General features: G+C 38.1%; 2 protein-coding genes across 3 annotated transcripts; both read left to right on the top strand.

The window, feature by feature from the left end:
• The first annotated feature begins 1,135 nt into the window (after positions 1-1,135).
• Pgd (phosphogluconate dehydrogenase) lies at positions 1,136-4,115 on the top strand. The gene is made up of 5 exons (XM_070301063.1): positions 1,136-1,313; positions 1,752-1,975; positions 2,065-2,309; positions 2,391-3,016; positions 3,424-4,115. The coding sequence occupies exons 1-5, from the start codon at positions 1,303-1,305 to the stop codon at positions 3,764-3,766; spliced, it is 1,449 nt and encodes a 482-aa protein (XP_070157164.1). The 5' UTR covers positions 1,136-1,302; the 3' UTR covers positions 3,767-4,115.
• Positions 4,116-5,957: 1,842 nt separating this feature from the next.
• On the top strand, positions 5,958-10,631 carry LOC138936278 (RNA-binding protein 45). Of its 2 annotated transcripts, XR_011447364.1 has the most exons (7): positions 5,958-6,242; positions 6,483-6,597; positions 6,711-7,510; positions 7,604-7,833; positions 7,946-8,085; positions 8,368-9,380; positions 10,417-10,631. XR_011447364.1 is itself a non-coding variant. In XM_070301547.1 (6 exons), the coding sequence occupies exons 1-5, from the start codon at positions 6,044-6,046 to the stop codon at positions 8,057-8,059; spliced, it is 1,458 nt and encodes a 485-aa protein (XP_070157648.1). In that variant the 5' UTR covers positions 5,958-6,043; the 3' UTR covers positions 8,060-8,085; positions 10,417-10,623. The 2 variants fall into 2 exon arrangements, 1 of the variants encoding a protein (XP_070157648.1); XM_070301547.1 differs by lacking the exon at positions 8,368-9,380 and having other exon boundaries at positions 10,417-10,623.
• The last annotated feature ends 736 nt before the right edge of the window (positions 10,632-11,367 follow it).

Below are 11,367 nucleotides of genomic sequence, written 5' to 3'. Positions count from 1 at the left end.
TTAGGACCTTTAGGTACTCGACGTCATCCTTGCCACGAAAATTTGAATTCGCGACTAGCTTCACTCGAGTTGTTTCTAGAAGTTTAGATGGATTATAAAATTATAGTTATTAATTATATATAAATATATAAATTAGAGATATATTCTGATTGTCCATCTGACTGATACTCGGATATTAGAAAAAGTTGCTTTAACTGACGTAAAAATAAATTAGCGATTAATTAAATTACATGTAACGTGATAACAAAAATTATTATATCCGGCTGATCGTGAGATTAATCTATTTATAATATGTATATCTAAAATCGACAATTTGTCTTTCATTTTGCGTCAAAAAATCGTTCGAATTTATTTGGAGAATATATTTCAGCAAGAGGTAAAAATCTCTCGAGTCTGATGCGTCGTAAATTCAAATCCAGAGCCAGGTTCTCGATAGTAGGAGAACATGATATGGAAGAGGTTCGCGTAACCTCTTTTAAATCCTGCCCTTCTGATATCAAGAATTTGATACCAGAATTCGCCACTCACTTTAATTTAGTTCAATTTTTCCGAATTATATAATATATGTATATCCCCTTGTTCGCATATCTTTCATCGAAATATATTCTCCCGATAACTTTGACGAGTTATCGAAGTGTACATATTTCCAACTCTCGCTGTTTAACCATAAGAGTGGTAGCCATTTTTCGATTACGGAGCGAAAAAAGATGCTTAATCATAATTTTTTTTTTCTCGCTCCAATGAAATTTTGCATCATTGGTCATTCGCAGGAAATCTATCGAAAAAATATTTTGAAATTAGGGAACTCGAGATAAGAATTATTACAAATATGGAGAGAGTCACATTTTTGACATTTCAGGGGAACAACGCGCTACGTATATATTATAAGCTATCAATTTTCCCGAAATCAGCCTCACGGCGGTAATCTTTGCTTTCAAAAGGGAATCTCGAGAAATAACAAATATCGGTCAAGACCAGATAAGCCCCGCGTGCTCGCGTTATAAAATCGCATGTTCTGCGCGATATTTGTAACGCTGTATCATCATTATGACAACATTTGCCGATGGCAGTCTTCGAAGGCCCCTGCTGACCTGGCGCGTTCCACGATTGGCTCGCGGCGTATCAGCTGATGTCGCGAGGAACGTTGGGCACGTCGTCTGAACACACGTCCGCAGTGCGGACTCCGCACACGTTCCCCGACAAGCCGAAAAGCTCGACGACCACCTGTTGTCTCTGCCATTCCCTGCGACATCCTGCAATTCCACGTCTATTTAGTTCATCGTGAATCACACGTCCACAAATATGAGTACTCCGTAAGTATTTTCTTTCTTTTTGGAATGGCGTAAATATATCGCGTGAAAAGAAAATTATTCATTCACTTTGATTTCACCTTCGATTTCATTACATTTACGAGCGTGCGGTCAGTCGAATCATAAACAGCCGAATATCTAATTTAAGAATGTGAAACAAGAGAACTCCGTAGAGATTAAACGTATTTTAATTGCCGTGAAATTATAATGCAAGATATGTATTATCGTGTATTAATATTATGTGTGTATTGTGTGTATTTTTATAATTATTATAAAATCTAAGTGTTATAGAGAGCCATAAATCATAGAAAATATTTTGCATTGGGCTGTTTGACAATTATGGTTTTTTTTTTTTTTTTTTTTAGTATATAGATATAAGAAAAAAATAAATTTTGACTTTTTTATTGAATTTCAATTAACATATATATTTTTTTGTTTTAGAGTAGCAGATATTGCCCTCATTGGCTTAGCAGTGATGGGACAGAATTTAATTCTGAACATGAATGATCATGGATTTGTCGTATGTGCATACAATCGTACTACTGACAAGGTCAAATCTTTCCTCGGAAATGAAGCCAAGGGTACAAAAGTTATCGGTGCTTATAGTTTGAAGGAAATGGTCAGTACTTTGAAGAGCCCAAGGAGAGTAATGTTGTTAGTCAAAGGTAATTTGTTTTATTATTGTAATTGAAAATTTATGACAGTTTATAATAAATGCTATGATAATAATACAATTTGATGTTATATGTTGTAGCTGGAGCAGCCGTTGATGCTTTTATTGAACAATTAGTGCCTCTCCTTTCTCCCGGAGATATTATTATCGATGGTGGTAATTCTGAGTATCAGGATACCGAGAGACGTACTAAGGATCTAGAACAGAAAGGAATTCTTTTTGTGGGCAGTGGGGTCAGTGGAGGTGAGGATGGTGCCAGATACGGACCATCCTTGATGCCTGGTGGCAATCCTAAAGCATGGCCGCATATTAAATCTATCTTTCAGGTGTGGCAATGCTTAGTTTATTGTTGTTCATAATATCAAAAATCTATGAGACACATGATTTACTGAAATACTATTTTTTAGTCAATAGCCGCGAAAGTTGACGGAGAACCGTGCTGCGATTGGGTCGGCGAATCCGGCGCAGGACATTTTGTCAAGATGGTGCATAATGGCATCGAATATGGCGACATGCAGATCATTTGCGAGGCATATCACATAATGCGAACAGCTTTGCAACTCACGCAGGAGGAAATGAGCACGACGTTCGATGAATGGAACAAAAGCGAACTGAACTCGTTCCTGATCGAGATCACGCGCGATATACTTAAGTACAAGAACGAGAATGGCTATTTGCTTGAGCGCATCAGGGACACCGCCGGTCAGAAAGGCACTGGCAAATGGACGGCGATCGCCGCTCTGGATTACGGCGTGCCAGTCACGCTAATCGGAGAATCGGTGTTCGCCAGATGCCTTTCCGCGCTAAAGGACGAACGCGTGGAGGCGAGCAAGATATTAACGGGTTCGAGTCTAGTGTATAAGGGCGACAAGAAAGAGTTCCTCGAGCATTTAAGGAAAGCTCTGTACGTTGCGAAAATTATCTCGTACGCGCAAGGCTTCATGCTGTTAAGAGAGGCCGCCAAGGTCCACAACTGGAATTTGAATTACGGCGGAATAGCATTGATGTGGCGCGGTGGATGTATCATAAGAAGGTAATATCGGCCGAAATGTATGCACGAAAATTTACGCGATTTACAATCTCATCGACTTATGTCGATATCACGCTAATCTTTCTCAAGTGACCTTACACATCTTTCACATCAAAGTATACGGCAAGAAGACATAAAAGTATCAAAGCTGTGTAATGTTTCAAAGACATATTTCATATGTAATGTCACAGATGCTCGCGAGATAATTCTTGTTTCTTCCAAAAGACACCATTCATTATCTTTCGTCAAAATAATATCTTATGTTATACTTAAAGCAAAGAAATATTGCATATAGATATATAACACAGTTATATATATATATATATATATATATATTTTATTTTCATATAAAATTAAAATAGAGAAACTTATTTCTTCTGAAAAAAATGATAGTAATAATCTTTTCGCAGCGCGTTTCTGGGAAATATAAAATTGGCTTACGACAAAAATCCAAAATTGTCCAACTTATTGCTGGACGATTTCTTTACCAAAGCGGTAAGTGAGTGCCATCAAAGTGCCAGGCTAGTGGTGAGCACCTCCGTGACACTGGGCATTCCGACTCCTGCTCTGTCATCGGCTTTGGCCTTCTATGACGGGTTCAGAATGGCCCGACTGCCGGCGAATCTACTACAGGCGCAACGAGATTATTTCGGCGCCCATACGTACGAATTGCTCGGCGAGGAAGGGAAGTTTGTCCATACAAATTGGACCGGACACGGCGGGAAAGTATCTGCCTCCACATACGATGCGTAAATTCGGAGAATCTTCCGGTAGAGATTACGGTCAATAATGTACAAATGATTGCGAGAAAAGATTGCGGTGTTAAGAGAGCATAAGTATTTGTAATTTATATGTATTTATAATATATGTAAATGCAACTTATAAGATATGTATTTATAATAATTATAAATGTATATTAAAAAAATATATTTATAATTATTATAAATATTATATGTGAATGACAATATAATTTTATGAATATGATAGTTGATGTGATAGAACGAATAAACGATTTAATACGCGTTGATTCTACAACTAAAACATATACGGATAAAGATATATCTAATATATTAATATATTTGTCTTTTTTTGCGATCTCTCTATTCTTGATAAATATATATTTTCATAAATATTATATATAAATTTTCTAAATTTTCTAAATATAGAATAAATCACATACAAAGAAGCAAGTTAAAAAAAGACCTATATATATTTTTACAAATGTTTTTTACATTGATAAAATATATACTGAGCTTTATTTACAAAGAAATAAACAGGAATGAATAACAGAATTTTTTTTGACAAATCTTCCTGCGTAAAATACTCTTGAATCAACTGTGACGTCTTATTTTGCAAAGACGACCACTTCCGTGCATGGGTCGCGTTCCATTCGAGTCGTACGTATATTTTAGGAAACTCCGATTTGGAGACACGTTGGATTACGTAACGTGGATAACGTACAACGTACATTACTCAGCGACTATGAAAGTTAATGTAAGCGCTCGACGACATTATATGCGTCACGCACAGGTCATAAACAGCGAACATAATTTGTGGACTTATTTTGCTTTTACCGTTTAGGCGATAATGAGATTATCACTGTATGTTTCGCTCGCTAGAACGTTGACGCAAGAACGAGAGAAAAGAAGGTAGAAATCGTGAGGAAGTGGAGACATAAGACGACTAAATTACAGTGTAACGCCGCGCTGTGATTACAGATTGCGAATCCGTCGACATTACGTTACATTTCTCTTTCTCCTCAGACACGGACGCGAAGATATTGGAGCATGACACTTTCAATTACGTCGACGTTTTCAATTGCGCTCATCAAATGAACACTCCGGAAATAACTTTGCGCTATCTAATTTTTTTTGTGCGCTCTCTGCCGTAACGTTAACGATTTTCGAATAATGAGACGATCCCTATTTAGTTGGCTTTTTCCACAACTGCATTTTACCATTATTAAGTATATTTCAATCTACGAAGTGTTTTATTTATTCCACGACTTTTATCGATGCCGAATGCGCGTAGAGCCTGACGAATTAATTAATTCATTCTAAATATATCTGAAACGTCTCTTCAATACATTTTTTTTTTTTTTTTTTTTTTTTTTTTTTTATGCCGGTCAGCCTTGAAGTCTCGTTCTCGATGCACTGCGTTTATCTGAAGAATATTTAATATTAATCGGGTTTTTTTTTTTAACATCAAGGTCGGGCTAATATTTATTATACATATATACATATTATGCATTAAGGACTTTTACATACAATAAGTTTTTATTTATATCTCGATCACATAAACGTGCAACAATATGTGAGAAATTGTGCATCGAATGTTAAAATTTGTGTATTAAATTTTCGAGATATGACCATCGAAGATATTTTGATGTTGCTATTTGCTGTACAATTCTCCTTGGTTTTTTTTTTTTTTTTTTTTACCTCAAAACCAACAATTGTATTAATTAATCGTCACTTATTTCTTATTATTTGTGTCTTATTCTGTTTATAAGATTACACATTTGATTAATTTTAATCATGTTGGCAATTGAAACGCAATCAAATCTTCTTTTTTTAAACACCGTGACAGCGAGATAACATCACGCGGATTCCATATGAGACAAACAAAACTCGAGGAGAATCGCCCGATCACATATTTATAACATCGAATGTCAAAAGTTTTATTAAATCTCTCGTACATGCCTTATCGGCTTTTTTCATTTTCCTTTAATGATTTCGCGATTTCTCTCTCTCTCTCTCTCTCTCTCTCTCTCTCTCTTTCTTTTATAGTTTCGCATGTTTGTCTCATTTTGATTCTAGAGGATATAACGTATATGGCGTAATTAAAAGAATTTAATTAATTTTCGCGCGCGGGGAATGAGACGTACCAGGAGAGGGGTTGACGGTACGCGGTGGGGGAAGGGGGAAACTCGGTGGGCGCCCGCTGACCGTAGACGGTAGACGGTAGACGGGTGGCAGTGAATAGTCCGCGCTCGCGGTAGCGCTCGTGTTCGTCGTATTGATAAAGTCAAAGATGGCCGACCACAGAGAACGGGATTCGTATTATTCGCAAACTGATCTACGCTCGAAGAATGACGATCCGCCCAATTCTCGTCTCTTCGTCATTTGTCACAAGAGCCTCGAGGAGGACGATCTCAGGAAGGCGTTCGAGAAGTTCGGCAAGATCGAGGACATCTGGGTGGTTAAGGATCGTAACACGGGCGAGAATAAAGGTGATTCTGTGTGCCTTGCTAAGGATAAAACTAATCGATAAGAAAGCGCGGATCCGTCCTCTGTCTCTTTCTTTTTCTTTCTCTCTCTATTTATATCATACTAAAATGCATTATACCTTTTGGTGATTCTATCCTTTTCATCCGGAAATGTATACAATTTGTCTCGCGTCGTTTTGTACTCTACGTATATGTCAACGAATCTCTCTCTAATCTCCTATGTTTATGTTGTATTATGTGTAGGCGTTACGTATATCAAGTTTTGCAAAACGTCCGAGGCAGCGTTCGCCCTCGAGGAGATGAACGGCAAAATGCTGGGCTCCGTTGGCAGACCTATCAAAGTGATGATCGCCTCGAAGTAAGTTCCGGTGTCGTCTTATTTTTATTTAATTTAAAGATATTTTAATTAAACGCTCTTTTGCGAACGTAATCTGTAATATATTTTATTTTACGATCGATTGATTCTTTTAGTCGAGATCAGGGTTCGGTGCGCGAGACGAACGAAGAGGAGAGGTGGGTTCGATTGTTCTGTGTCTTACCGAAAACGATGACTGACAGTGAGCTGCAGCAGGAGTTTTCCAAATTCGGTGCTATCGAGTACGCAACCGTGGTGAAGGATCGCAGCACGAACGAGTCCAAGGGGTTTGGCTACGTAAAGTTCAAGAAGGTATCCAGCGCGGCACGAGCGTTCGAGGAGTGCGACAGAAAATACAAGGCGGTATTCGCCGAGCCGAAAAAGCCGAAACCCGATCATAACGATGCCAAATATAACAACGGTCTATCCAGCGTTGCGTACGACGGTACCGGCAGCAGTTACGGCACGTCCAACTTCGGCAAGAGCAGCATTAGTCTAGAGATCGCGACCAACTATTCCAACTCGGACGGCTACACGCGTCTACAGGTGATCGCACATCCGGCATTAAATCAGGATCAGCTGTGGAAGCTATTTGATATAGTGCCCGGTATGGACTACTGTCACTTGAAGACCGACGTGAGATACAGAATGCCACGCGGACAGGCGGTTGTGGTGTATAACAATCCGAGCGCGGCGGCATATGCGCGCGAAAAGTTTCACGGTTTCGAGTATCCACCTGGTCATCGGATGATCGTCAAACCGGACTTGACGAGCGCACCACCGAAGAGCGCGACGAAGCCGGGCGGTTCGACGGCGGTCGGCAGCGTCGCCAACGCGAGGACAGATCTGGCACATTTGGCGGAGACTATCGCTCAAGCAACTTCATTGATTCAAGCCGCGGGATTGACGGCACCGAGTGAGTAAACTTAAACTGGTCTCTTCAGCGTGCTTGGTGCCACGAGGGAGAAAATATGTTGTGTGTGAAGTGTCGCTACGTTTCTCATTTTAGGCTTGGATCATATATCTGTAAAGCTGCCGCCGGCGCAACCGATGGCGAGCATCGACGCCGAGGTAGCCAAGAGATGTTTCATCGTCTGCGGCCCACCGGTACCACCTATCTACGCTATGAAGGATGCATTCTGTAGGTTCGGAAATCTCATAGATGTATATATGTTACCCGGCAAAAATTGTGGCTACGCCAAATATGCCAGCGTTGATAGCGCGAACGAGGCCATTGAGGTAAGATCTTCCTTTTTTTTCCTACAGCCTTTATTGTTGTATTTATTACGAAGAATTTGATATCCATACGCGCTATAGAAATATTTTAAATTAAAAATACGATATCTTTTAGGTTTTGCACGGGCAAGAAATCTGTGGTTCTCGGCTGAAGGTGCTAGAGGCGGAGGAACGGAACGTCGGCGAGGACCGGCGAAAACGATTACGGATGGATGAGGACGAGAATTGAGCGGATTCTTTAAAAAATCGTATCTCGTAAGTAGTAGACGAGCGTAGTGCGGCGCGAAGGGAAAGAGAAGCATTTCTTTATAATACACTCCCGACGTTGTGATTTGCCGATGCTGTCATTCTCTCTCTCTCTCTCTCTCTCTCTCTCTCTCTCTCTCTCTCTCTCTCTCTCTCTCTCTCTCTCTACGTTTTCCTCTTCCTCTTCCTCATTCATCTCTTCTTCCTTATTCATCTCTTCTTCCTCCTCGGGCACGGGGGGGAGACAAAACTGGCAGGAGAGAATGTAATTTTTGCTGTTTGTCTTCACAGACTGACTGGTATACACAAGCTGGACGCACGCAACAAAAAGAGACGAATTTAAAGACTACTCACTTGACCACGTCAAGGGCCTGCATCCAGGGAAAACTACTCCAACTACTTACCTATATATATATATATTTATATATATATAATATATATATTTTTAACTGTTTGCTTACGTTCGCGCAACTGCAACAACGTTACTGAAACCTTTAACTGCTACTCTACTATTACTACTACTACTACTTTTTATCCTCTTACATGTTTGTTCACACGATTTATAGCGCTCGCGCGCGGAGGACTCATGTTTCTGTTACTTTAAGAGGCTTGTGCGAACGGTTGATTTCGTTGAGCATTCGTTCGCTGTATACCTAGCAAGCGCATGGATCCCTATGTGTGTACATTTTCTTCGCTGGAACTGCAGAACTTTTCGAGAATCGAGGGAAACAAAGCGCACCTACAGACGCATGAGGCGCACGTACCGATTCGTTTCCCGCATCGATTCCCGCGGAGATCTTTCTTCTCTTCTTATTCCGATTTATAGCTTTATTTGTCTAGAATGTTATCTGTTTATTACGATACAGATCGTCTTTTCTCGGACGGTGAACTGTCCGAGCTGTTCAAATTAAAAGTTTAATTAACTAAATTAAAGCTTTAACTCGACAATTGTAAAAAAGAAAAAATGTTTAACATTAATATATATATTTAACTAATAGTGAGAATATTTCGTTTAACGGCAAAAATATATTTCTCTACTATAATATATAATATATAATACGTAAATTTTGTTTCATATATATAAAAAGCAATATACGGAATGCACTAAAGCACATTTTTTTGTAAAATAAGAGTGCTGTCCGTTCGCACAGGCTTTTAGGTATAATCTGTGCCTTAGGTTTAGCAAAAGAGAAATCTTTTATTTATATTTACATTTCTGTACTTTTCTTTCATAGTTATATTGCGTGCAGGAAGCAAAATGACTTGTACTTTATACACCATTGACAACTTTCACACGACGATAGGTATTAAAATTACTGCGAATTAAAAAACAAAAACTACAAAACAAGGTATATCCTTGAGATACCGGTGCAAATATTTATCCTATGTATGATTGTTCATGGTCGGATTCTGTTCTTCGTTAATACATTACATCTTTTTATATCGTACATCGAGAGAGATCATGTTTATTATAAAATATTTTTAACTATTTTGTAATAAAATGAAACGTTTGTTTGTGTATTACGCCTTTTTCGTAAGAAAGAGAAAACGTTACTGCTTAAACTTTTAAATAATCAAAATTTCACTTTTAGTTCTTCCAAACAAGAAAGTTTTGTTACATTTCTTACCTTAAGAACTACCCATGAAAAAATTATCGATTTATTAAAAAAAAGTGGGTTCACCGAAAGAAATGGTGAATATTTTTCGACTTTTAATATATAACTGAAAAATTTTACATATACCAGAAAGTATATAATATACTAATATAAAATGTTGCCAAAACGTATGTTAAATATTTTTAATTGCGTGGGTGCATCTTGTTTTGGAAGCTATCGATGTATGAAATGTACTGGTATGTAAATTATCTTTCATGTTTAAGAAAGTACAAAGAAGAAAAAAAAAACGGAACTATATATGTTAGATTTGTCGCTTATCGAGACTAAAATAGAAGGAAAGACGGTTACTTCCCGGTAAAATCTGGTACTCTCAGATTCATCACGAAACCGAACAACCTCGTTACACACGTAATAATGATTGACGCACAAAATTGAATGATGATAAACACGCATTTTTGTATCACCTACGTGCGATTAGACTCACACTGTATCGACCGTGAAAAAATGAATGATGTTCCAGGAGACTGTAACTGTGACTTGTTTTTCTTTTGGTGATATCAAATACACATGTGGAATACGCAATAAATCCCAAACACTGACTCTTTCACGTAATTTTTTTTCTCACTACTCATTGTCGAATGGAGAGTATTGTATGATTCTGTTCGCGCGCCCGTCAAACTGATATTTTCTGAAATGATCTGACATGTGTTCTTCTCACTTCCAGGATACCGCGGAAATTCCACGAGGGAAAAGCATCGTACCTGAAGACTGTGATACTATTTCTAGCGATGTGAAATTATTATAATGCTTCTACAAGATTATACATGGAACAAAGTTTTACAAAGAATATATTATTATATTTTTATACACATATATGACTCTGCCCCGGTTGTGTCATTTGTATTCGTAAATTTATTAGCATATATTTTCGCTATTCTTATTTTAAATGACTGGGCGAATTATATATATTATCTCTTTATGATCTATTTTTAGAAACTTTATTTAATTAATGAAAACTATATATATTTAACGTTTTCTGATTTCTTTTCACAGTTTTGCAGTAATACTTTAATTATGATTATAAATATTTTAATCTATCATTGAAAATTGAGTGTATTTTCCCTTTGCAAGCTTTCTAGCATTTGAGAAGCAGAAAACTAAATTTCTCGAATTACAGTAGCAACGATACACGTTCAAAAGACACTCGCAGTAGTAAAAATATGCTCAAATACAGATAACGAGCAAGAGTCAAGCCGCGGATCATTGGACATTAGAAAAATATTATACATACAAAGCAAAAGGGTGCGCCTTTTTAATATATTTCTTATATTCCCTATTTTTTAAATTACATGTTCGTCTTCTTTTTGTTCTCTCCATTTTCTTAGCAAAAAAAGCATCTGTCTGAAGAATATATCGATATTAATGATAGAAAAAGAGAGAGAGAGAGAGCATTTCATAATTCTTTTAAAGACTACATTTCGGAAATCTTTCTCTCGGGAAATTCAAGCGCGAAGGATTTAGTTTCAACATTACTCAATGACGTATGGCGGTATAACGTGCGACAAGATCCTATTTCGATCACGCCGATCGCGGTAACGCGAACGGAGCGAAGTGGGGCACGATCCGCTACGAATAGGTTGCGGTGTCGCCGTAGGGGGGCGGGAGGTTGGCAGGG

The sequence above is a fragment of the Polyergus mexicanus genome, unplaced genomic scaffold (assembly GCF_030449975.1).
Source record: "Polyergus mexicanus isolate NDT 795.1 unplaced genomic scaffold, iyPolMexi1.0 SCAF_9, whole genome shotgun sequence".
NCBI classification, from domain to species: domain Eukaryota; kingdom Metazoa; phylum Arthropoda; class Insecta; order Hymenoptera; family Formicidae; genus Polyergus; species Polyergus mexicanus.
This window is presented reverse-complemented; position numbering and strand designations above follow the sequence as displayed.